At 41.1% G+C, this 27,785-nt stretch overlaps 1 protein-coding gene across 3 annotated transcripts; it reads left to right on the plus strand.

The window, feature by feature from the left end:
• On the plus strand, positions 1 to 27,785 carry Slc9b2 (solute carrier family 9 member B2). 3 transcript variants are annotated; one of them, XM_048333497.1, is made up of 12 exons: positions 1 to 325; positions 4,638 to 4,772; positions 5,562 to 5,742; positions 11,002 to 11,172; positions 13,124 to 13,266; positions 14,820 to 14,947; positions 16,827 to 17,002; positions 21,121 to 21,227; positions 22,236 to 22,385; positions 24,203 to 24,311; positions 25,510 to 25,646; positions 27,499 to 27,785. In XM_048333497.1, exons 2-12 carry the CDS (start codon positions 4,683 to 4,685, stop codon positions 27,715 to 27,717), a joined length of 1,611 nt encoding a protein of 536 aa, XP_048189454.1. In that variant the 5' UTR covers positions 1 to 325; positions 4,638 to 4,682; the 3' UTR covers positions 27,718 to 27,785. The 3 variants fall into 3 exon arrangements, with proteins under 3 accessions (XP_048189454.1, XP_048189456.1, XP_048189455.1); XM_048333499.1 differs by having other exon boundaries at positions 24,248 to 24,311; XM_048333498.1 differs by having other exon boundaries at positions 5,565 to 5,742.

Raw genomic sequence — 27,785 nt, forward strand, 5'->3', positions numbered from 1 at the left:
AAAGCAGCCACCGAAAGGCCTGGGTGCCTCTGGCCGGAGCCGGGAGCCGCCGCCGCCCTCCATAGCCGCGCGCCCGAGCGTCCCGGACGGCTGGTTCCCCGGGGGCTCCCCGAGGGGCCGGCGGGCGAGTGGGCGCCGGAGGCGGAGACACCCGGTGGGGTGAGCGTGCGCCCCGTTATCTGCGGAGATCCCGGCGCGGGGCGAGGCGCGTGAGCGGCACGCGCGTCCTGAACCCCCGGCGTGGGTGTGGAGACCCGGCTGGACCGCAGCCGCCGCCCGGATGCTCCCCAGTGGCCCACCCGACCCGGAGCACCGCACGCCCCGGGTAAACACCGCGCCCTGGGCCCGCGGGAGCCCTGTGGCCCCGCGTGGGCCGCAGACTCCACGGATCCCGGCGCAGGACTCCCCATGGCCCCCCTCCTCTCCCCGGGTTCCCCTCCGATCCTCCCCCCCCCCCCTCCTCCTGGGCTCTCCTCGGCGTGCTCGGTGGAGGCTGGTGCCGGGGAATTTTCCTTTTTTTAGCTCAGCTTAGGTGCAGCTTACGCTGCTCCGCGTGCAAAGGAGCGGTGGCTTTTTACCATTTTTATCCGATCTGCTTGTTATCTCACCTCATTACCTTATCTAGACGATAAGCAAATCGAAAGGCTAATGCCTGTGGCTTCAGGCCGGAAGGAGCCCCCTGGCCCCGTGGAGACCGGGGAAGTCTTGGGCACATCCCCGCTGGTGACGGAAAGCCTGGTTAGTGCGCCTTTGCGGCAAACATGGAGCCCACGCTGGATTCTGATTCTCTCCAAGCCACAGTGGAGGCTCATCCGTGCCAGCAAATACCTGAATATCCTCTCGGTGCCGAGCAGACATTAGGAGTAAACGTAATGTCTGCCCTAATGGAGCTCACAGAAACAGTGGGATGAGACTTGTGTCTTCACGTGTCCTTAGGCAGTTCTGGCTCAAGGCAATACTAGAGATGTAAACGACGTGATTGATTCATACAGGACCTCTCAGGCACGAGAGGGCCCTTAGTGTTGACTATTTTCATCACTTAGGGGGCTTCCGGAGAAGGCAGTGTAGAATAAATTGAGCCAGGCGTGGGTGGCTCACACCTGTAATCCTAGCTACTCAAGAGAATGAGATCCAAGGTTTACCAAGCAAGCCCAGGCAGAAAAGTTTCTGTAAGACTCTTAAAACCAGTCAACCACCTAAAAACCGGAGGTGGAGCTCTGCTCAAAGTGGTGGAGTGCTCGCCTTGAACAAAAGGGCTCAGAGACAGTGCCCAGGCCCTGAGTTCAAGCCCCCCCCCCCACCCCACACGACTATGATATTGTATTGCAGTTTTGCAAGATGTTAAGCCCCACAACTGACCACTAAAAAAAAAAAAAGAAGAAATTGATTAGAGTTGGTGGCCCAGGCCCAAGTCCTGAGGGCTATTTTCAAAGTGGGTGGGTAATGTGGGGGTTAGACTCCTCTGTTCCACCTGCCACTAGAGTTTCTTCTTTTTTTTTTTTTTTTTTTTTTGGCCAGTGCTGGGCTTGGACTCAGGGCCTGAGCACTGTCCCTGGCTTCTTTTTGCTCAAGGCTAGCACTCTGCCACTTGAGCCACAGCGCCACTTCTGGCCACTTTCTGTATATGTGGTGCTGGGGAATCCAACCCAGGACCTCATGTATATGAGGCAGGCACTCTTGCCACTAGGCCATATCCCCAGCCCTAGAGTTTCTTCTTATACACGCAGGAGAACGTGGGCAGCCACAAGCATTCCCACGGACTCCCTTCCAGTTCAGTTGTAAAGGTCACCTATGGTTGGTCCAGCAAGGAGAAGCCGATGCCAAGCATCAGCCATGAGGATTTGTTGGGTGTGGAAAGCCTCACAGCTGTGAGCCCTCCAGAGTGAATCACCAGCAGCCCTGTGGCTGTCAGAGCCCTGGAGGGCTGGGATGTGGTAGAGCATACCCGAAATCACAGCTGTAGGAGGCTAAGACAGGAGGTTTGTTAGCGCAAGGCCAATCCTGTCTATATAGTTGGCTCAAAAAGAAATTACCACGCTTTGAAGCAAATACAGCACAGTACACACAAAGACCCTGGCATAGGACAGGGAAGGTTCTTTATATTTTAGGAGGTGTTTGCTGTAGAAACAAATACCACAGGGCAACCTTCCCATTCTGGTATAATGGTGTAGCCCTCTTTCTCTGGACTTGACCCCTGTGTAAGAGTGATTAGGGCTGCATAATCCCCTCTCTTGGCTTTGACTATGTGGTGCACATACAGAACTGCATAAGTTAGTAAAATGTTTGTGTTTGTATGTAATCATCTGCTATTACTACATTTTTGAGGTTTTGTAAACCTTTTTTTTCCCACAATGCAGAACTGAAGGTCAATAGATTATTACAGATTTTTCTCAAAAGGAAAAATTGGTTTTTCAGAGTTGGCAGATCCAAAGTTTTCTAGGTGACAACTACTGTGGTGTTCTACAGCTTAAACTTGGTTGGCTAGCTTGAGTTTCTTTTTTAAAAAACATTTTCTGTGTATGTGGTACTGAGGAATCGAACCCAGGACCTCATGCATGGTAGGCAACACTCTACCAAGAAACCACATTCCCAGCCCCTTGAGTTTCTTTTTTGTTTGTTTACTTTGCCTATTTTTGTTGTTGTTGTTGGTTGTGGGGCTTGAACTCAGGGCCTGGATATTGTTCCTGAGTTCTTTTGTGCTCAAGGCTAACACTCCATGACTTTTCTATAGAGCTACTTCCCTTTGCCTTTTTTAAAATACACTTTTATGGTTCTTCTTTTTTTCATGTAGGATCTTGTGATGTAGCCCAGGCTGACATAGAACATGTCTTACATGACCCTCAGCCTTTTAAGTACTGGTATTACAAGTGTATAACATCGCATTGGTTCAGAGTCTTTTTGTCATGGAAAAAATAGTACAGTTTTTGATGGCTCCATTACTAGTGCTCTCAAAGTCATTCTTGTGAACCCAACCTAGACTCTCCATTTAAAAAATTATTTTAAATCAAGTCATTAATTTTGGTTTGAGCTCATGCTTGCTAGGCAAGCCCTTTACCACAGAGCCATGTCTCAACCCTTTTCCACACTCATTATTTTCAGATAGCATCTCAGGTTTTTATTCTGGCTGGGCTAGACAACATCACTTTATTTTAAACTTTCTGCCATAGCTAGGAAGAAAGCTGTATACCGCCTTGCTCAGCTTTCTTCTGTGGAGATGGGGTCTCATGAACATTTTTGCCTGGCCCTGTGGAGACCTGCCTGGAACCTTGATCCACCTGTTTTCAACCTCTGGTATCATTAAGATGAGACACTCTACCATGCCCAGTTATTGGTTGAGAAGGGTTCTCATAAACTCTTTGCCCAAATCTGTCTCAAACTATGACCCTCCTGTTCTCAATCTCTTAAGTAGCTAGGATTACAGATGAGAACATCTCTTGCCTGGCTTGACCCTCTGCTTTCCATACTTCAACACCTCATAAACACTCAATTCCTGTTATAAATCTCTTTATCACACCTGCCTGGCCCTTGCAGGCATTTGTTTGTTACCTGTAGACTAGGTCTCTCAAGTCCCTGGCTCTACAAGTATAATGGGAGACATTTCTTCATTGAAAAATATTTACAGAGCATGTTCTGTAATGAGAGATCATCCAATATCTGGCCCGGGAGTAGCTATGACTCTGTTGGTAATTGGTATGTGGCTGATTCTTGGTCAGTATACAAACTCTAATGACAGTTATGGGGGAATATTTGCAACTTTTCACACAAAGCCTGGGAACATAGTATGTCTAGAGCTATTGGGTATGTCAGCCTTGCTTCCCTGTCACATGCCACATAAAAGAAATAACAACAAGGATAGCTGGAACTCTCATGCTTCATTGAGTTGGTCCAGGAGAACTCAGGAGATTTTAGTTGTGGTATTGCTCCAAATATTTTGAAGTGTTAACACAAAACAGGGTGGGAAAGAAGAATGTGATTGGTCAAACAGGAGCTTTTTTTGGAAAGCAGTAAAACACACACACATACACACACGCGCGCACACACACACATAGACACACATATCAATAAAATTAAAGGGGCTGGGAATGTGGTTTAGTGGTAGAGAGCTTGCATGAAGCCCTGGGTTCAATTCCTCAATAATACATACACAGAAAAAGCTGGAACTCAAGTGGTAGAGTGCTAGCTTTGAGCAAAAGAAGCTCAGGGACAGTGCTCAGGCCCTGAGTCCAAGTCCCAGTACTGGCAAAAAAAAAAGGGGGGGGGGGCTGGGAATATGGCCTAGTGGCAAGAGTGCTTGACTCGTGTACAGGAAGCCCTGGGTTTCGATTCCCTAGCACCACATATGTAGAAAACGGCCAGAAGTGGTGCTGTGGCTCAAGTGGCAGAGTGCTAGCCTTGAGCAAAAAGAAGCCAGGGACAGTGCTCAGGCCCTGAGTTCAAGGCCCAGGACTGGCCAAAAAAAAAAAAAAAGACTGAGGGTAATATAGTGGAATCAAACAAAAGGTCAGTCATTGAAAATTTGAAACAATCTAACTTAAACATATTTTTAGCCATTCAGAGTTCTAAGGAAAGAAATGAGTGTAACTCACACGGATTTTCAAATCACTGCTATTGTCTGTGCTGTTTCTCCTTCAAAACAGATCTCATTCCTCTCCACTGTATCATCTTCTCTGTCATTGTAAGTCATGGCAGATGAAGATAAAGCAATCCAATGTCAACATCTGGAAGCATCCACAGAGATGAATCACCGAGCTTCTGAGCTTGGGGAAACACAGGTAAACATCTGTGATCAAATGTAGACAGTCCCAGCTATTACTTTAAGGAAGTCATGTATTATTTATTACACTGATAGAATTATGGTCTCCTCCTTCTCTACTTCTCACTTAAGCAATTTTCCAGGACTGTAATCCCAGCACTCAGGAACTGGAGCTAGGAAGGAGGGGAGTTTGAGACCAGCCTGGGCTACATAGTAAGATCTTGTCTCATAAAAACAAAAGTAATAACAATAAACCTTACACTTCTCCCCATTCTTAATTCCCACACTCAGTAAAGTTCAGAGTAAATGTGACTACCAGTTTTCCCAGCGACCCCTGCCTGAGACTGGCAAAATGAAGAGCCTATAGAATGCTTTGGGTCCCTGGCCTAACCCTTAGAAGAATTTTGGCTACCTTCCTTCCCTCTCTGTCATTGCTCAATTCAAGTACATGATTGAATGTGAATTGGTTTTCTTCACACATCATTATCTTTCTCTGAACCCTTTTGATATATGTATCGCCTTTGGCTCTGAATTATATCTTAACTACTCCAATTTTTAAACTGGGTATTGTGAAACAATGTTTTATGTGACTCAAGCATTTATAATTCTAAAAAGAATAACAATGCTACATATTTCTAACACAGTTCTTCTAAGAAGTAGCTAGTTGGTTGGCAATCACGTTGTGGGTTTTCCTTATAAAGTGTTATCTTTGATTCTAGTCATAGCAATTTAATTTATAATGTGAAAAACCAGTAACTACCAAAGAAAATATGCCATTGTAAGAATTTTTTTTTTGCTTTAAATACAGGCAGAGACAATAATGAATTCCAAAGGTGTAGAAGGAAATGAACCAACAGAAGGAAGTAACCTACTGAGTAGCAGTGAGAAAAAGTTACAGGAAACACCAACAGAATCGAATTGTTTGCAAAGACTGAGATCAGCGTGGACTTGCCCTCCGCATGGGCTACTGGACAGAGTAATAACAAATGGTATGTATGTGGTAAGGAGAAATTCAGAAAGAGGTCAGAGATGAAGTTACAAACCAGATGCCAGTTGCTCATATCTATAATCCTAGCTACTCAGAAGGTTGAGATCTGAGGATCATAGTTGAAAGCCAACCCCAGGCAGTAAAGTCTGTGAGACTCCTATATTCAATTGAGCACAAAGAGCAGGAAGTGGAACTGTGGCTCAAGTGGTAGAGTGCTATCCTTGAGCATAAAAGCTCAAGTATAGAGCCCAGGCCCTGAGTTCAAGCCCCAGGAGCAGTACAAACATTTTTTTTTAATGAAGTTATAATTCATTTTGGAATTATAATTCATCTTGATTTAAAGGACAATAGGAAGTATGCTTCTCTCAGACATAAAAACTAGCAGGTTAACAGTCTCGATTGGTGAATGTTATGGGGTTAGCATTCACAATGCCTGGTTCCCACAGTCAGGCGTTCCAGGTCCCAGATGACAGGGCTCAGCCATAATCAACCCAAGACTTTCCCGGTCACTGCAGGCACCCGCACGTGAATCAGCAGGAAGTGGAAAAAAACAGAGTTCAAGGAACTTCTCCTTTTATACATCTGAGTAATTTTACAAAATTAGTTTACAGCATTAATGAGAAACATACTTGCAAAAATATCTTTTAAACAGAAAAGCATAACCTACATTGGCTGTTATTACTGTAACTGCAAGTAATATGTGAGCAGATACAGCTCAATTTATAAATAAATCTCGTTTTATAAATGATAATCTTGGTTTAGGATTCAATTTATTATAGTAGGGCTGCCATTGCTTCTTAACCACATTGAGGATTTTTTTTTTTTGCAAGGAGGTGTTATCTCCGATAATTCGCGCGGGCGCGCGCGCGCTCGCGCCTGTGTGTGTGTGTGTGTGTGTGTGTGTGTGTGTGTGTGTGTACACACACGCTCATCCTCTGGCTTGAACTCAGGCCCTGGCCCCTGACCCTGAGCTTTTGTGCTCAAGGCTAGTACTCTGCCACTTGAGCCAGTGCTCCATTTTCTGCCCTTTTGGTATTTAGTTGGGGATAAGAGTCTCACAAACATATTTCCTGCCCTACTGGCTTCAAACCATGATCTCAGATCTCAGCCTCATGAGTAGCTAGGATTACAGGCATAAGCCACTAGCATGCACCTCACACAATTTTGAATATATCTAGATGTCTTCTAGGAATGGATTTTGATTTCTGGAGGCAAAGAAAAGTTATTGTATTGTAAGTGTAATGACTATATGGATGTACAGTTTCAATGAGGCCACTTTTGTTTGTAAATTAAGAGTGTATGTACACCTGTGTTGATTCTGTTAGGAAATCCACAATCTAACTGGAAAAAGAGAATTGTTTTGAAGAAGATGTATTTCAAAAATCATGTTGAGGGGCTGGGGATATGGCCTAGAGGCAAGAGTGCTTGCCTCGTATACTTGAGGCCCTGGGTTTGATTCCCCAGCACCACATATACAGAAAATGGCCAGAAGTGGTGCTGTGGATCAAGTGGCAGAGGGCTAGCCTTGAGCAAGAAGAAGCCAGGGACAGTGCTCAGGCCCTGAGTCCAAGCCCCAGGACTGGCAAAATAATAATAATAATAATAATAATAATAAATCATGTTGAGAAACTACAATATCACTGAAGTAAATACATAGTGTCCCATTTAGGATGTTAGTTTACTGAAAAATGAAACTTTTTCCCCCTTAGGGACACAATTTCAATAGTTTAAGTTGGCTTTGAGCTTTTGATCCTCCTACCTCAGCCTCTCATACTCTGAGATTACAAACATGCACCATTATGCCCTTTCCACTGCTCAAACCTTGATAGTTCCACTTCAATTTGGAGCTCTGGAAGATGTTTTTGTGTTTTTTTTTTAAATCTGAGACAATGAAAGCCAAGTATAATATGTTCTACATTAGACTCTAGATATGTTTTTAAATGAAATTAAGTAGGTTTCTGTTCTAGCATGAGAAAAACATCTCAAACTTTTATTTAGAACATGTAGAGAAAACCAGATTCCAAAATACACATTTGCTAATAAGGGCATAGATAATTTGATACCTGTTCTACTTTAAATTTTATTTTTTTTTAACTTTGAGCATTCAAAACATGGCATGTTTCTAGTTGTAACATTTATAATATAACAATTATAGTTTATATAAGAAAAGAGTAAAGTGAATGATGTGATGAGAATTTTTTTTTGTTTTTAACTTTATAATTGTGGCTCACTAAGCTGCCTGAAAAATGAGCTCACACAGAAAGCTCTATTTGTTTCCTATTTTGCAAGAGGACTTGGTTTTCTCTTCCTGAACCATTCAATATATGTGAAAATATGATTTTCCAAAATTATAACTGAAAGTAAATTATTAACTGATTTAAACATGGTTAGAGAATAGGGGTGGGGAAGAGGAAAGAGTTGATGAAATAAAGACAGAATATTCCAGAATTGATTTTTTTAATTTAATGTATTTATTAACTGAACACAAATTTTTTGACAAGGTGTTGTGCAAAAAGGGTACAGTTACATAGTAGGGCAGTGTGTACATTTCTTGTGATATCTTATACCCTGTTTTTCTTTCCCTTCCCTAGGTCAGGTAGACATATATACAATACACAATGTATCAAGAACATAGACAGTATCCATGTGACCAAGCCCAAGAAAATTCGCCTAGGGCTTTAAATGTAATGTCGATATTAGACAATATGTCGACAGTAGTCTTATATGAACTTACATACATAGCTTTTGGGCTATTGTATTCCACTGAGAGGTCATTTTTGACCTTTGTATGTTGAGAGGTGTTTGGTTTTAGTTACATACTGTTGGGTTGCTGCCCCAAACCTGTGGGAAATACCATTTGACAAGCAGTTTTTGGTTTCACAGACCTGGTCTCTACTGTCTCTCCGTCACCCTTTCTTAACAGTCTTATATCAGGGAGATCATGCCCCTTTGTTTTCTGTGTTCTAGGCTTGTCTCTCTCAACATTATTTGTTCAAGTTCTGACCATTTCCCTGTGAATAACAATATTTCACCATTCCTAATCGCTATGTAGTATTCCATTGTGTATAGGTACCATATTTTTTTGTTCCATTCATCTGTGGAGGGGCATCTGGGCTGATTCCATATTTTGGCTATTGTGTGTGAATTGTGCAGCAATAAACATGGAAGTGCAAATGTTTTTTTGATATCTTGGGACCTGCTGTTCAGGATAGATGCCTAGGAGTGGTATGGCTGGGTCATAGGGTAGGTCTATATTGAGCTTTTTGAGAAACCTCCATACTGTTCTCCAAAGTGGTTGTACTAATTTGCACTCCCACCAACAATGGAGAAGGGTTCCTCTTTCCCCGCACCCCCTCCAGCATTTGTTGTTGCCTGAGTTCAGAGTATAGGCCATTCTAACTGGAGTGAGGTGGTATCTCAGGGTTGTTTTTATTTGCATTTCCTTTACTACCAGGGATGTTGAACATTTCCTCATATGTTTCTTTACCATTTTTTCTCTTCTCCTATGAAGTCTCTCTTTAGCTCCTTTGCCCATTTCCTAATTGGTTTACTGGGCTTGGAGGGGCTTAGTTTTTTGAGTTCTCTGTAGATGACAGATATTAGACCTTTGTCTGTTGCTGTGCTGGTAAAGATCCTTTCCCATATGGTTGGCTGTCTTTCTGTTTTGGTGGCTATGTCCTTAGCTGTGCAGAAACTTTTTAATTTGTAGTAGTCCCATTTGTTGAGTCTTTCCCCTATTTGTTGTGCCCCTGGGACTCTCTATTCAGGAAGTTCCTTCCTGTGCCTGTAAGTTCTAGCGTCTTTCCTACTCTGTCCTTCAGTAGTTTCAAGGATTCAGGTCTGATACTGAGGTCCTTGATCCATTTTGAGTTGATCTTGGTGCATGGTGATAGGCTTGGGTCTACTTTTGAGTTTTCTGCATATGGCTGCCCAGTTCTCCCAGCGCCAGTAGTTGAAGAGGCTATGTTTATTCCATTGTATGTCTTTAGCTCCTTTGTCGAATATCAGCTGACTGTAAGAGTGCGGTTTTATTTCTGGATCTTCAATTTTAATCCATTGGTCTTCCGGTCTGTTTTTATACCAATACCAGACTGTTTTTGTTATGATGGCCCTGTAGTAGAGCTTGAAGTCTGGTATTATGATACCTCCTGCACTGCTTTTTTTGCCTAGAATTGCTTTGGCTACAGAATTGATTTTTTTTTTTTAAAAACTTGTCTTAAGCAAATGAAAAAGAAGCCACACCTAAACAGACACATCATTTTGAAGTTGAAGAAAACAGAACATGATCTTCAAAACAGCCAAAGAAAAAGAAAGAAAAGAGCCAAAATTATACTTATAACAAAAATGAAAGCCAGAAATCCAAGGAATAACATTTTCAAGGAACTGAGAAGAAATAAAACACCTTTCATTTTAAAAATGGAGATATACCCGAGTTATACCTAGAAAAGCTATCTTTTGGGCACAAGAAAAAAGTAGTATCAGACAAAAATAATAATTTACTACTAAAGATCTTCATGAGGAATATAGCATGTTCTGACATAGTACTTCTCTATTAGGAATTACACATATAAAATGGTATATAGAGAATTATATTAGTGCCATACAGAATTTGCATGCATTTTTGCATATCATTTTTCTGACATATTACTATTTTTACATTATGTAATATCAATAAGACAAGATGAATCAATAACAGAAAAGCCAGGTGCTGATGGTTCATACCTATCACCCTAGCTACTCAGGAGGCTGAACTCTGAGGATCACAGTTCAAAGCCAGCCTGAGCAGAAATGTCTGTAAGGTTCTTTTCTCCAGTTAACCAGCGAAAATAAATAAATAAGCTGGAAGTGGAGATGTGGCTCAAATGGTAGAATACCAGCCTTGAACACAAAAAGTAAGAGCATGAGGCCCTGAGATCAAGGCCTAGAACAAATAAATAAAACTAAATACTGGAGTTTAAGGATTCTTATCTGCCTATGGAGAGGGTAAAGACAGCAATTGTTCCTTATAACTGCTGATAAAATTCTAATGAAAAATAAGAAGAAGTTCAAGATAGTGGCTTCTTTTGGCAATGTGAAAGATGGGAAACAGAATTGGGAAGAACATAGGGGGAGAAATTCAGAGGTACTGGTAATATCCCATTTCTTTAAAAAGATGGGAATTATCCAGCATGTGTTCTTTGTCATTCATTTATCATTATGGATCATATCAAAACCTGTCTATGACAACTTAACAGAACCAAATTTTCTTGGTTTCTTCCAGTTACCATGGTTGTTCTTCTGTGGGCTGTTGTGTGGTCAATTACAGGCAGTGAATGTCTCCCTGGAGGAAATCTATTTGGAATTCTAATCTTGTTCTATTGTGCTGTCATTGGAGGAAAACTGTTCAGCCTCATTAAGTTACCGACATTACCTCCATTGCCCCCTCTTCTTGGTAAGTGTTGAAGGCTTGTTTTCTTCAGAGTAAATTGTATTTTTTTTATTGTAAGTTTGGAAGGCTATAGGAACTAAAGCAATAAAATATTTCTGTATTTGCTGGGGTAGGGCCAAAAGCCAATTCTTAAATCCTGTGAACCAGTTGTTGAATGTGATAATTTTTAAAAAACTTAACCTATTTCAGGTGCTGGTTTTGGCTCAGACTTTTTGTAATCCTAACTACTCAAGAGGTTGAGAGCTGAGGATCAAGATCCTCAACATTAGCCCAGGAAAGGACATCTATGAAACTCTTATCTCCAATTAACTACCAAAAATAAACCTGGAAATGGAGCTATAGCTCAAAACATTAGAGTGCCAGCTTTGAGCAGAAAAAGCTAAGGAACAGTGGCCTGAGGTGAAACCCCAGTACTGGCACACACACACACACACACACACACACACACACACACACACCAAACTGTGTAAACTTATACTTAAACTGCTAATGGAACAGAACAAGAGCCATTGACACTAAAAATTGGTTGCTTATAATGGAGGACTGCGGCCTGTCTTTTCTCAATGGCACACAGTGACATCATTGTTGTAACATAACTTCCACTGTAGTGGAAGTTTCTGTCACACAGAAATCAGTCAATGCTATAAATCAGAGATCTCTGCAGTGCAAGTCACTCGTGTCACCAACACCAAATGATGCTCGCAAGTGTTTATTTTCATTGTTACATTTCCATTGTACTCCTTACCCTACACTCAGTGACACGAGTGGCTGCTGATTCAAGCATCAGGCCTTCATTCTTAGATTGATTTGATCAAGTCTTGAACTGTGACCATTTTGGGTGGTGACTGCGGGAAGTTTGGCAAGTAACAATGAGTCCCATGACAATCAATTGAGGAACTGATCACATGTAAGGCATCGCATGTACTTGTCATTTACATTTGTCATTCATATGTTAACTTTCCCCTGTGCACACTGCTCTGACCATTATTTAAGCAAAAAGCAGTCATTGAAGACTCATTTATACCATCACCAAATTAACAGTATATAAACAATCAGGACTTAAGAGACTTTGTCCTAGATTAAGTGGCAGTAGCAAAATGTGCCTGGAGGGCTGGGAATGTGGCTTAGTGGCAGACTGCTTGCTTATCAGACATAAAGCCCTGGGTTCGATTCCTTAGTACCACATACACAGAAAATGCCAGAAGTGGCACTGTGGCTCAAGTAGTAGAGTGCTAGCCTTGAGTAAAAGCAGCTCAGGGACAGTGCCTAGGCCCTGAGTTCAAGCCCCAGGACTATCAAAAAATAAAAATAAATAAATGTGCCAGGAAATGCTGTCCTGACTAATGATGCCTTTAACAAGTCATAAGTTATAACCCATAGCTGTTCTCATTAAAAAAATCCTCATTTTGTTTTAGCCATGTGAAGTGGGAGCAGAAAAGGAAATGGAGAAAAAAAGTGCTGGACAAGCTTTAAGGATAGGAACTTGACAGTTTCTGATGGAGGAACTGTTTTTGTGTGTGTGCCAGTACTGGGGATTGAACTCAGAACCTGGGCACTGTCTCTTAGCTGTTGTCATTCAATATTAGCACCTCACCATTTGAGCCACAGCCCCATTTCCAGCTTCTAGCTGCTTAATTGGACATAAGAGTCTCATAGACTTTCCTGCCCAGGCTGGCTTCAAATCTAATCCTCATATCTCAGCTCTCTTGAGTAGTTGGGATTATAGGCATGAGCCACCACATCCAGCTATTCTACTCTTCTATGTCCATATTAAAGTTTATCCTTGCCTCTCTAACTTACATTATTTTTGTTTTTTTAATTAAAACTTTAACTTAATTTAGCCAAGGACTACAATAGGAAGAAATCATGTAGTAGTCTTTTTCACATGTAAAGTAGTAGAAAAGATTTCCTATATTTGAAAACCAACTAGTGCTGTTTGACTTCTCTGTTGAAGGCATGCTGCTTGCTGGCTTTCTCCTCAGAAATATCCCAGTCATCAGTGACCAAGTGCAGATCAAGCACAGATGGTCTTCCTCTTTGAGAAGCATAGCCCTTTCCGTCATACTGGTTCGTGCTGGCCTTGGTCTGGATCCAAAGGTATGAATTACTGGAATATTCTTGAACAGGAAATTCATTCCTCCCAATTTCCAAGTATTTGGAATCACTGAGCCTTAGGACATGGATAGGGAAAAAGGAGGAATTATTCTCTTTCAGTGACAAGAATAAAGACACAAGCTGGAGCCAGTGGCTTACGCCTGTAATTCTAGCTGCAGTTGGAAGCCAGCCCAGGGAAGGAAAGTCTGTGAGACTCTTAACTCTAATAAAGTACTCAGAAAAGGCCAGAGGTGGTACTGTCGCTCAAGTGGTAGAATATTCGACTTGAGCACAGAGAGGCTCAGGGACACTACTCAGGCTCTGAGTTCAAGCTCCAGGACTGGCAAAACAAAAAAAAAATAGAGTAGGGCTGGGGATATGGCCTAGTGGCAAGAGAGCTTGCCTCGTATACATGAGGCCCTGGGTTCGATTCCCCAGCACCACATATACAGAAAACGGCCAGAAGTGGCGCTGTGGCTCAAGTGTCAGAGTGCTAGCCTTGAGCAAAAGGAAGCCAGGGACAGTGCTCAGGCCCTGAGTCCAAGGCCCAGGACTGGCAAAACAAAACAAAACAAAACAAAAAAAATAGAGTAAAGACATAGATTTAGGCCATAGTTACAAATAATGGCTATGGGGAAGGGGGAATGAATATACAATGCCTTTGGTACAAATTCCTGTACTATTGTATAGTCTTACCATAAGGAATGAGTCTTTTTTAAGATGCTTTTTATCCTTTTTGTCTTTGAATGCAGGAATCGTGTGTGTGTGTGTGTGTGTGTGTGTGTGTGTGTGTGTGTGTGTGTTGATACTAGAGCTTGAACTCAGGGCTGTACACTCTCCCTTGGCTTTTTTTTTTCTTCAAGGCCTGTGCCCTACTATTTGAGCCATATCTCCGCTTCTGGTGTGAGTGTTCTTGAGAGCTGAGGTTCGCCATCTTTGCCTCATTCTAGGGCCAAGTTGATTGGCCACATTAATGCTGAGAGGGACCTGAAGTCAGTGGTTAAGAACACAGCCTGGCTGTGAACCTGGCCCACCACTCAGCAATGTTACAACCTTGAGTGAATTATTTTAACTTGTGCCTTGAGGTGAGGGTATCTAAAAATGAGCTGATACTATCACCTTTCTCATTTCAGACCCTCTCTAAAACACTGAAACATTTGTTACGTAAAATGTATTAACTAAGCCGGGTGCTGGTGGTACATGCCTGTAATCGTAGCTACTCAGGAGGCTGAGTGCTGAGGATCACAGTTCGAAGCCAGCCTGGGCAGAAAAGTCTCCAAGAGACTCTTATCTCCTTAACTACTCAAAAACTGGAAGTGGAGCTGTGGCTCAAAGTGGTAGAGCGCTAGCTTTGAACAAGAGCTCAGGGACAGCGCCCAGGCCCCACAACCACACACACACACACACACACACACACACACACACACACACACACACACACAAAGTATTACCTGGAAAAGTCCTTATGACTCAGACTTGGTTTGAATACGGAAGCAAAGGTGTTTAAGGTTATGTCTTCAGAGGGTTCCATTACTAAGTCTACACTTGTATTCCAGGCCCTGAAGAAGCTGAAGGGTGTCTGTGTCCGACTCTCCCTGGGTCCCTGTCTTGTGGAGGCATGTGCAGCAGCTGTTCTCGCTCACTTCCTGATGGAGTTACCATGGCAGTGGGGATTTATACTGGGGTAATGATTTCTTCTTTATCATGTGGAAATAGGTAAGGATACTTAGGACATTCCCAAATTCTATTCAAGAGGAAGCATGGTGGCATTTTCTTAAGGACATGAAAAAATGTAAGGTAAAAAAATCTAGCGTCATCTAAATATTCTAATTTCTCAATAGAGCCATTTTCCCAGTGATTATACTTGTAATCCCAGCTACTCAGGGGGCTGAGATCAGAGGATTGTAGTTCAAGTCCAGCCAAGGCAGGGAAATCCATAAGACCCTCATCTCTAACCACCAAAAAGCCCGAAGTGGCCCTGTGGCTCAAGTGGTAAAGGACTAACTTGGGGCACAAAAGGTCAGGGACAGCACCCAGGAGATAATTTCAAGCCCCCAAACCAGCACCCACATACCAAAAAGGTAGATGGTAAGACTATAATGCTAATATGTAGACAAGAAATAAGAAATTCTTTGTATGGTTAATCATCGTCTGGATTCAAATCCCAGTTCTGTGATTTTTCCCAGTTTGATCTTTGACATGTTATTTCATTTCTGTGTCTCAGTTTCTTCATTTATAAAAATGAAGGGAGTTGTATCTATCTCATGGGGTGGTTGTGAGGATTCAATTGTTTTGTTTTTTGAGGGTAATGGGGCTTCCCCTCAGGGCCTGGGCATTGTCTGTTAGTATTTTCTGCTCAAGGCTGATGTTCAACCATTTGAGCCACAGCTCAAGTACATAAAATGCTTTCTGGTATTATAGCAGCTGCCATCCTTACAATCATGTGCAGTCATTATGTCATTCTTTGGATGTGCACGGTTTTATATATGAAGTCCTAATTGACGGCCCAGCATCACTTGATTCCTGTTCAGAGTGTCCATGTGTTCTTCTGGAAAAGCAGCCTCGGCCCCATTCATTTTATATTTCACTCCTAAAGACAGTTTTATTTGTGTTGTCAGTAGTAGGGCCTGAACTCAGGGACTGACTGAGCTTTGACCCTTAGCTTTTTCACTCAAGGCTGTTGCTCTACCACTTGATCCACTGCTCCACTTCTAGCTTTTTACTGGTTAATTGGAGTTAAGAATCTCATGGATGTTCCTACCCAGGCTGGCTTTGAACTGCAGTCCACGGATCTCAGCCTCTTAAGTAGCTAGGATTACAGATGTAAGCCACTAGTATGCAGAATTTTAAGACATGCATGGTATATGTGTGTGTATATACAGACATATATATATATCAGATATACATGTTAAGATATCATATAAATATAATAAATAAATATATTTACTTTTTTAGATAATCTAATTTTAGACAACCTATGTATGCATATGACTATACATTGAAAAATAGTGCTCTGTTTTTCGAAGTAAAGTATAAAGTGGATAGGTGTTTCTGATTTGGTGTTTCTCTGCCATTTGAAAGACTATAGTTATTTGAAGTCTAACCTTCAAAAAAGTAGAGAAAAAGTAAAGATTGTTATAGGTTTTTTTGGGGTTTGGGTTTTTTGTTTGTTCGTTTGTTGGCTGTGGGTCTTGAATTCAGGGCCTGGGTGCTGTCCCTGAATTCTTTTTGCTCAAGGATAGTGCTCTACCACTTTGAGCTACAGCTCCACTTCTAGTTTTTGTTTGTTTGTTTGTTTTTTGGCCAGTCCTGGGGCTTGGTCTCAGGGCCTGAGCACTGTCCCTGGCTTCTTTTTGCTCAAGGCTAGCACTCTGCCACTTGAGCCACAGCGCCCCTTCTGGCCGTTTCCTGTATATGTGGTGCTGGGGAATCGAACCCAGGGCGTCATGTATACGAGGCGAGCACTCTTGCCACTAGGCCATATCCCCAGCCCTCCACTTCTAGTTTAAGTACTGAGAATCACTAAGACGTTGTCACAGACGTTTCAAGCACTGTGTGCTTAGCTTTGTTTTAGGTGCTGTGTCTCCGGCTGTCGTAGTGCCCTCCATGCTCCTTTTGCAGGGAGGGGGCTACGGTGTTGAAAAGGGGGTCCCTACCTTACTCATGGCTGCTGGCAGCTTCGATGACATTCTGGCCATCACTGGCTTCAACACGTGCCTGGGCATGGCCTTCTCCACAGGTAATAAAAGGACAGCGTGTTCTCTAGGGGGATAGATAGGCTGCAATGGCATAAGCATGGAATATTTGCTCAAGGCAAGTTACAAATAGTAAAGCAAGGGCAGGTGTGTACATAAGGAGGGACAGAGGCTCCTTTTCAGCCTTTCCTCCCTCTAGAGAGAGGCAGCTCAAGTAACATGGAGAAAGTTCAGGAATGGGGATAGAAAGCAGGCGTAAGGGAAGGCAAACAGCTTCTGCTTAGCTGGATCCAGGGAAGTTTTTGGGGGGGTTTGTTTTTTGTTTTTTTTGCCAGTCCTGGGTCCTGAACTCAGGGCCTGAGCACTGTCTCTGGCTTCTTTTTGCTCAAAGCACTCTGCCACTTGAGCCACAGCGCCACTTCTGGCTGTTTTCTATATATGTGGTGCTGGGGAATCGAACCCAGGGCTTCATGTATACCAGGCAAGCGCTCTTGCCACTAGGCCATATTCCCAGCCCCAGGGAAGTTTTTATCTATATAATTCTCTCAGAGAATGGGTACGTTTTACAAAGATGGGTAGGTTTCTCTCAGAGCAGGCTGAGATAAAGGAAGAGCATACTTCTATTTGTGTGTGTGTGTGTGTGTGTACACGCGCATGTGTGTGTTGTACTGGAGCTTAAACTCAAGGCCTTGCACTCTCACTTAGCTCACTCACCGCTGGTACACTTTCACTTGAGCCACAGCTCTACCTCTAGCTTTTTTCTAGTTAACTGGAGATAAGAGTCTCATATACTACCTAGACTGGCTTTTTAAAAATAGTATTTTATTGTTATTGTAGAGGTGATCTACAGAGAGGTTACAGTTACATCAATCAGGTTATGAGTGTGACCCAGTTTCTCCTTCCCTCGCTCTCTCGCAGTTTTTCCCTTCCTGTCCCCACCCACAAGATGTACAGTTCATTTTCCACATAGTATCTAGTGAGTACCACTGTTATATTTGTTCACCCTTTGCTTGACCATTTCTGTGCTCCCTACCCTCCCCCAAACAAACTATGAAATACTACAAAAGGAAAGCAAAAACAGTAACAGCAACTAAAAAAAAAATCTCTCATTTCCTTTTCTTGGAGTTCATTTTATATAATATTATTTTATACAATCATATGCACATTTTATATGATCATATGCACATAGCCTTTGTGATCCATTCCTATGAATATCCTCCGTTAACCTTAATGTGTGAATGTCTAGGAACCTATATAATATATCATGTCCCAGTGTATTTCTTTTGTTCATTCAGTGTGTTTACTTGGAGATTTATAGGCACATTCTAGCTACCACAAATGAGGAGAAGCATGCAATTTCTGTTTCTTTGGATCTGGCTTACTCAATATGATTTTTCCCCAAATCTTTTCATTTCCTTACAAATGATATAATATCATTCTTTCTGATGGATGAGTAGAATTCCATTATATATATATATATATATATATATATATATATATGCCACCTTTACTTGATCCATTCATCCACTAAGGGGCATCTGGGTTGGTTCTGTATATTAGCTGTGGTAAATACTGCTGCAATGCACATAGTTGTACTGATAGCTTTAGTGTGGCCTTGTTTGTGGTCATTTGGGTAAATTCCCAGGAGTGGGATTGCTAGCTCATAGGGGAGCTCTATGTTTACTCTTCTGAGGAAATTCCATACTGCTTTCCAAAGTAGTTGAACAAGTGTACATTCCCACCAACAGTGAAATAGAGTTCTCCTTTGGCCACATCCCCACCTGGGCTGGCTTTGAACCACAATGCTCAGATCTCAGCCTCCTGAGTAGTGAGGATTACAGACGTGAACCACTGGCATCTGGCCTAACATACTTCAAAAATAAGAACCAATTTCTCTTCTCTCATCTTCAGCATTTTATGGGCAGTAACATCAATGATTTTAATGGGTATCTTACTAGTGCTTAATAAGTACCTGAAACAGTCTTATTTTGCTTCACTATTATTTAATACTTTCATTAAACGGATATGAACAAATACTACACCTAATTTAGGCAAAAGGCTAAGAAAGAAGAGTTTCAGTGTCTTTATTGTTCTTTGACACAACTATTACTTCTTGGTCAGGGACAAATTGTTTCCCATGTCCAATTAATTAGGTCCAGTATACCCATACTCTTGTCTTTTATTATAACACTACTATGCCTATGCAAACTTACATTCCCACTGCTTTCCTGAGGTGCATCTTTAAAACCATGGTTCTCAGTCTTAGCTGCACATTTCAAATGCCTGGGGAATATTCTTTCTTCTTCTTTTTAAAAAAATACTCCCATGGGAAACATTACCTTAGACCAATTAAATCAGACCCCTTGGTAATGGAAGCAGTGTAGCCAGGATTAAGAGTCATGGAACAGAGTTGCTTTGAGTTTCATTAACATCATAGGGGGGTGGGAGGAGAGAAAGACAATGGTTGAAGGGAAATATGGATAACCTGAAGAATGTTCCAGGTTCTTCCCCTTCCCCAGGACTTATTCTCAGACCTTTTAGACTTGAGCCCAGTTCGATTCACTGAATTAGAATTTTCAGAGATTGAGCTCCAATGGTATTTTTAGCAGCCTTACCATGCAACAGACTGAAATTATTGAGCCACGTTCTTTAACATAAATGTTCTACAGTAACAGCTTAAGCATGATGCTGCTATAACAGCTAGATGCTTCTGCTTGTGACACCTTTTACCTAACAGCTATCCTAGCTATATAAATTACTTCACAGGCTATTACTTTTAAAATAAGAGATGTGATTACCATAGTAACAGGAAATCACAATTATGAGGGAGCACATTTTTTTCTTCGGATAATCTTGAAAGATTACTTTATGGGTAGAGCAATTTTAATATAATTTTCTATGTGGTGTGCTAACAACTTTTTTAAATTAAAGTTTCCAAACTCATGCTTACTGTGAGAGAAAAAATGTGGGTTCTACTTCCTTCTATATTACAATATTTCACATAATGATTCTTCTAAAAAAATCAAAATTTATTCACTATGATGTTTATTTCTACAATATTTTTCAATAATATTTTATAATAAATACTTGAGAAGAATTAAGAGGATTTTTTCATTTCAATTGCCAGATTCTTTAGTTACTACATATATATACACACATGCATGCACGCACGCGCACGTGCGCACACACACATCAAAGTTACCAAAAGCAACATACATCTATTGTTTTTGAAAAATCAACCTCTTAGGTTATAATCTAATGGGAAAATGAAGGAAGGGTGACAATTGCCCAAAAAGAAATGTACTCATTACCTGACTTATGAAATGGTAACCTTCTGTACAACACCTAAATAACTATAAAATTATATTTAAAATTATTAATCTGACAAATTATCTACTGAACCTATACATACAGCAGAACTGTCTGGATCATGAATTTTCTCTCTTATAAGTTGTTGGGTCTTTTAAATTAGATGTAAACCTATAAAAAGTTTATAAATTATTTCTGATATTTATTTCGGAACTTGTCTCCAACAGTATGGATGCTCTTCTTATAAGATAGGCCCATTTTTTTTAAACATGTTCATTTATTTTTTCAGTGCATCTTCATCAGAGCCAGCCACCCATCCATCCATCATTCTCCTCATCCCAGTTGCTTCTCCCCCATTCATTTCACATCTCCTGCTTCCTTGATCATATGTGTACATTGCGGATTCTGACTGTATTTGTCTCATTCTCTTCCAATTACTTCCCCTCCCCCTTTACAATCCATTTCAGCTTCCTGATACCCATTTAAAAAAAAAAAAAACGTCCTGTTAATTGTTCAAAAGATTTACTCTATGGTGTTTCTCTCCTACATATACCATTCGTTAGCCAACTTAAACAAACAAACAAGCCAACCTACGCCTCTGTGTATGTTTCCCATGTGGGGTTGTATTCTGGGTCTAAGATCCACATATGAGAGCAAACACACATCCTTTCCCTTCCTGAGTGATAGACTCATTTTATCGGTCATTTTAAGTCACATATTTTTAAGATTGTAGAGAGTAGGAAATTCCCTAAAGAAACTCCTTCCAGGGACTTGATGACTATAAATTAAAGCCTATAAAGCCTGTGTATTGATGGATTTCTGTCTGAAGTTTGTCTTTTTATGTATTTTTCAGGCTCCACGGTGTTCAATGTCCTCCGGGGTATTTTGGAGGTGGTAATTGGTGTGGCAACTGGGGTTTTTCTTGGATTTTTCATTCAATTCTTCCCAAGCACTGACCAGGTGAAAGACCTAATCTGATAAACCGCTTGTCTCCATATCTTGGGGTTCATTTCGCTTAGCATCATCATATGTGATCATATGCACATAGATATTGAGCTGGAAGTGGTGCTGTGGCTCAAGTAGTAGAGTACTAGCCTTGAGCACAGAGAGGCTCAGGGATAGAGCCCAGGCCCTGAGTTCAAGCCCCAGGACCAGTTAAAAAAAAACAAAACAGTAAGCAGAGTTACTTAGAAGGCTAAGATCTGAGGATTGGGATTTGAAGCTTGGACAGGAAAGACAGTCAGACTCTTATCTCCAATCAAGCACCAAAACAACCAGAAGCAGAGCTGTAGCTCAAGCAGTAGAATGCTAGCCTTGAGCAAGAAAGCTTAGATGTTTATAAATTAGACATGTAACTGAAACAAACAGCTACATAGAACAGTTCTGTTTTGCTGTAGTAGAATAATGATATTGTGATGTAAACTGTTTTAAGAGAAAATAGATTGCTTCACAATATATGTAAGTAATTCTGAATAATACAAAGAAATGCTGAGTAATTGGCCAAGATGAATATATTTTGAGGTATATTAGTAAGAGCTATCTGCTTATCTATAAGACTTTTGTCCCCATAATAGTAATATACTTTTATTTACCTCAAAAAAAAAAAAAAAGCTTAGGAGTGGTGCTTAGGCCCCAAGTTCAAGCCCCAGGACTGGAATATGCACACACATACACATACACACACATACACACACACACACACACACACACACACACACACACACAGAGCTGCCTGACTGGAGTCAGACAGACCTTTTCTCTACTATTCTAAATTTTCATGAATCCTACAGGTGCAGGGAATTGGTGTTTCTAAAACTGAATCGTGCATTTGTAATTCTGCTGTGTTAAGAAAGAAAGAGTAGGTGTTGCTGTGCAGTGACACAGACGTTGTTACTTCCCTCTCAATCCTGGCATTGGGAAGATCAGTTACTCGGAAGCGTTGAATGGATCGCCTCGCTTCTCTTTCAGGACAAGCTTGTGTGGAAAAGAGCTTTCCTGCTCTTGGGGTTCTCTGTGCTGGCCGTGTTCAGCAGTGTGCACTTTGGCTTCCCTGGATCTGGAGGGCTGTGTACCTTGGTCATGGCTTTCCTTGCAGGCCTGAGATGGGGCGACACAAAGGTGAATTGCATTTTTAAGTTCGTCTGCTCACAACTCTTTTGATCAGATTGATTGGGTGGGTGGGGGGCACCTTCTTAACATTAAATGAGTAACATTATTACTTACAGAAGCTATTTCCTGTCTATATAGAAATGTAAACCCCAATACACACATCGAAATCACTGTTTTACCTTTTATACAAGTCTGTAACTTCATGTCTTTACTTAGCATATACCCTACGTGCTGGGCACCAGTGGCTCACACCTGTCATCCTAACTACTCAGGAGACAGATCTGAGTGCTGGGGTTCTAAGTGAGCACGGGTTACTGAGAGACTCTTACCTCTCATCCATCACCAGAAATCCAAAAGTGGAGCTATGGTTCAAGTGGTACAGTGCAATCTTTGAATGAATAAAGCTAAGGAACAGTGTTTAGGCCCCAGTACCAGCACAAAAAAGAGATAGATAGGTGCGTAAATAAGGAAAGAAAGAACCTGATCATGTTATTCTGAGGCATCCTTGTTCCTTTAATACTTAATTTAACAAGTCTCCTACTAACAGTGGTATTGTTCTAGTTGGTTGGGTTTTTTTGTTGTTGTTGTTTTTGTTGTTTTGCCAGTCCTGTGCTTGAACTCAGGGCCTGAGCACTGTCCCTGGCTTCTTTTTGCTCAAGGCTAACATTCTACCTTTTGAGCCACAGCATCACTTCTGGCCTTTTCTATTTATGTGGTGCTGAGGAATGGAACCCAGGGCTTCAAGCATGCTAGGCAAGCATTCTACTGCTAAGCCACATTTCCAGCCCCATTGTTCTAGTTTTATGCCAAGACAAACAGTGCTTTAGTGAAATATTTTTACGCAAACTATAGTTCGTCAACTGTAAGACATTTCAATTCTAAAACCACAGTCACTGTATATGCCACCAAGAAGAAAAGAATTCTTCCAATTAAACTAATTGACACATCCTAATTTCAGAAGTGTTAAAATTAAAAAAAACAACATTAAAAATCAACAAAATGGTGCATAACTTTTAACTCCTCCATGGTATGAATTTCTAGAAATAGGATTGCTTAAGGAATGTGTGATCTGGAAGTGGCGCTGTGGCTCAAGTGGTTGAGTGTTAGCGTTGAGCAAAAAGAGCTCAGTGACAGTGCCGAGGCCCTGAGTTCAAGCCCCATGACCGACAAAAAAAAAAGGCATGTGTGATCACATTTACCTTTGGTTGTATTAATTTACTCCTATAAAAGGCTGTGTCAGTTTACATTTCAATAAAGTTTATGAGAAGATCTATTCTTCTGATTTGAGTACTTAGTATTCATACATTTTGACAAGTGAATAGAAAACAATGTATTATTTCTGATCCAAATTGCATTTTTACAAGTTCAAAATTCTTGGAATGAAGCCAGTCATCTTAACTACTATTAATTACAGTACAACTTGTTCTAAAGCCTTGACCACTTTTATAAAGTTATTTGGGTTTTTCTTATTGATTTTCAAGAAAATTAAGAACACTAAAAATATTCATTTTCTCAGTATGCATTATATTTTCTCAATATGTACTATGGAAATTACCTTGTTGCTATTTATTTACTAACACATTTTATACAGTTGAACTTGACAAGATCATATGCAGTTCTCCTTAATGAAGAGAATAGATATTGGTGACCCAAACTAAATGTACCTAGATCATTTTGCAGTAATCTTATGAACTAGACGGCAACTATTTAAAATATTTTAGTTTATACAAAGTTTTTAGTGTATGTAACCACTGCATTTGCAATCTTCTTGGCATATGCAACTTCATACAATAAAATTACTATGTATGTTTTATTTTTGTTTTTAGTCAGAGGTTGAAAAGATAATTGCAGTTGCCTGGAATATTTTTCAGCCCCTTCTTTTTGGACTGATTGGAGCAGAGGTATTTGTTGCATCTCTCAGACCAGAAACTGTCGGTAAGAATTTCAAAGTACTTGGGCTAAAGTGAAATCTCTTTTCATTCAGTTGAAATAGCCTCAGTAGGAATGGGCTCAGCCATACCCATGGTCACAATTATATGAAAACTTAACTCTGATCTATCGTTTAGAGAAGTTGGCTAAAAAAAATGATGCTTTGTAATCTAGGACCATAGTATGTTAAAAGATGAATGGATGGGTGGATGGATGGATGGATGGGTGGATGGGTGGATGGGTGGGTGGGTGGGTGAATGTATAGATGGGTGGGTGGGTGGGTGGATGGATGGATGGGGTGGGTAGATGGGTGGATGGATGGGTGGGTGGGTAGATGGATGGGTGGATTGATGGATGGACAATATTTCCCTCAAGGATAAGAATGTTCATACAGTCTTGTTCTGATCAAGGACCAGAATTTTGAAGTTAGTTTTGTGTGTGTGTGTGTGTGTGTGTGTGTGTGTGTGTGTGTGTGTGTGTGTGTGTGTTGTATATGCCAGTCCTTAAGTCCAGGGTTTTGTCACTGAGCTTTTTTGCTGAAGACTAGTGCTCTATCACTTGAGGCACAGTTCCACTGCCAGTTTTTTGGTGGTTAATAGGAGGTAAGCTATTTTAGTACTTAAAATTAAGAATGTCTGGGGTAGACAATTGAAGAGAAGAAGTTAGGGGAGAATGCAGTCAAAAATTTAACGTTGCTGGGTGGTCGTGGCTCATGCCTATAATCCTAGCTACTCAGGAGGCTGAGATCTGAGGATCGCTGTTAAAAGCCAGCCAGGGAAGGAAAGTTTTGTGATACTCTTATCTCCAATTAACCACCAGAAAACCAGAAGTGCCACTGTGGCTCAAAGTGGTAGAGTGGTAGCCTTGAGCAAAAGAGCTCAGGGGCAGTGGCCAAGTCCTGAATTCAAGCCCCACAGCCAACAGGGGGAAAAAAGTATATGCTACAAAATTAAGAAAAGTGAGGAAATCGGTGTTTTGGGAGGTCTAGGTGAGATTTTGAAGGGGGTAACATCGATCAAGATGCATTTAATTTATAAACTGCATTGTTGAATAACAACTCCCTTGTACAACTACTTAAAATAATAAACAAAATTATGAATGTTTTGGTATTATTCTTATTTGTAGTATGTGAATCAATAACTATATATGATGTAATTTCTCCACTAATATTTCATTGTTTCTAAAATCTTGGTGTTTCTTACAGGCCTTTCTGTTGCCACCTTGGGCATTGCAGTATTGATACGAATTCTGACTACATTTTTGATGGTGTGTTTTGCTGGTTTTAACTTAAAGGAAAAGATATTTATTTCTTTTGCATGGCTTCCAAAGGCGACAGTCCAGGTAATGATGACTAGGATAGCTAAGCATTTTAACTGTTAACTCTGGATGGCACCTTGAAATATTGACTAAGAAGGCTTACCCTACATTTGGTAAAAGTAACTATCTAAGTTGAATTTTTTTTTTGGAAGAGTTGATATTAATATCCTCTTGGTTTTTTTTTCTTGTCGGTTATGGGGCTTGAACTTAGGGCCTGGGCACTGTCCCTAATACTCTTTGCGCTCAAGGCTAGTGCTCTACCACTTGACCACAGCACCACTTCTTGTTTTTGAGCAGTTTATTGGAAATAAGAGTCTTATGGCAACTTTTCTTCCCAGACTGGCTTCAAACCACAATCCTTAGATCTCAGCCTCCTAAGTAGCTAGGAGTATAGGCATGAGCCCCTGGAGCCTGGTTCTAATTTACTCTTTAAATTTTGTTTGTTTGTTTGTTTTGACCAGTCCTGGGGCTTGGACTCAGGGCCTGAGCACTGTCCCTGGCTTCCTTTTGCTCAAGGCTAGCACTCTGCCACAAGAGCCACAGCGCCACTTCTGGCCATTTTCTGTATATGTGGTGCTGGGGAATCAAACCCAGGGCCTCATGTATATGAGGCAGGCACTCTTGCCACTAGGCCATATCCCCAGCCCTACTCTTTAAATTATTATATTCTGAAGAAAGAGTTATGAACCCTTTATTTCAGGATCTTCCAAAAAGAGAGTAAAACAAATAGCTTGACCCATTTTCATGTTTGGGAATACTTTGATGTTGTAGGATGAATGGGTGATCAATTATACTTGAACAGAGTCTTTCTACATAATAAAGAAAGCATGTATAGAAATTTAAAAAAAAAACCCTCCAGTAATGCTTTACCATTATCCCTCTATCCATGCTTCGTGGTCAGTGGCTTTCATTGCCTCTACCAATCACAGTCCAAAAAGTATTAAGTGGAAAGTTCCAGAAACCTGTCTTAAATTGCATGTTTTTTTGATAAAATGTGGCACTTTCAGCCATCCTACTTCGGTCTGCCTGGGGACACACGTCACTTGTCTCAAGTGTCCACATTGTTCACACCTTTAGTCCTTTAGCAGTCCTTTTAATTATCACATGGATGTCATATCACACTTGTTATGTTCCAAGAGATTCTTACTTTCTCAGTCAGGCCCCAAAGCACAACAATTATCATGCTATTAATTCTCAGAGATGCCAATGAGAAGCTATAAAGTGTTTCCTTTAGGGGAAAAGCAAAGTTCTTGACTTAATAAGGAGAAAACATTTATATAGGGTTTGATACTATCCTAGATTTCATAAATCCACTGGGGATCTTGAAACCAAAGATAAGGAGGAGATACAGTGCTGTTTCACTAGGTTTTTCATTGATATTATTCACAACAAACTTAACTTCCTGACACGTGTCTTAATCCCTTGACCGAAAACCTGTGCACTCTAGTGGTAAAGGGATAAAGAAAAACCTTATAGATGAGTGCTTGAGATTGTTTACCATGTATTTGTTAGAATGCCTATAGCTACTAATTAAAGAGCAATCATATAGTTTTATTTATTTATTTTTTTTTTGCCAGTCCTGGGCCTTGGACTCAGGGCCTGAGCACTGTCCCTGGCTTCTTCCCGCTCAAGGCTAGCACTCTGCCACTTGAGCCACAGCGCCGCTTCTGGCCGTTTTCTGTATATGTGGTGCTGGGGAATCGAACCTAGGGCCTCGTGTATCCGAGGCAGGCACTCTTGCCACTAGGCTATATCCCCAGCCCCCAATCATATAGTTTTGATTGTATGATATGTTTTGGACAAATGATGTCAAACAAGATTTAACTGTTGTGTTCCTGATATTTTGCAACTGTTGAAACATGAAAACTATTTTCAGGCTGCAATAGGGTCTGTGGCTTTGGACACAGCAAGAGTTCATGGAGAGAAGAAGTTGGAAGAGCATGGAATGGATGTGTTGACAGTGGCGTTTTTGGCCATTCTCCTCACAGCTCCAATTGGAAGTCTGCTTATTGGTTTACTGGGCCCTAAGCTTCTCCAGAAACTGCAACACCAAAATGAACATGGAGATCAAGGAGAGGCTTCTGTACACATTTAGAGGTGCAAAGAGAAACAATACATTCGTGTTCAAACATGCTTTAAAAAATTTATCATGTATACCTGCAA

Source organism: Perognathus longimembris, chromosome 24 (genome assembly GCF_023159225.1).
Source record: "Perognathus longimembris pacificus isolate PPM17 chromosome 24, ASM2315922v1, whole genome shotgun sequence".
NCBI lineage: Eukaryota > Metazoa > Chordata > Mammalia > Rodentia > Heteromyidae > Perognathus > Perognathus longimembris.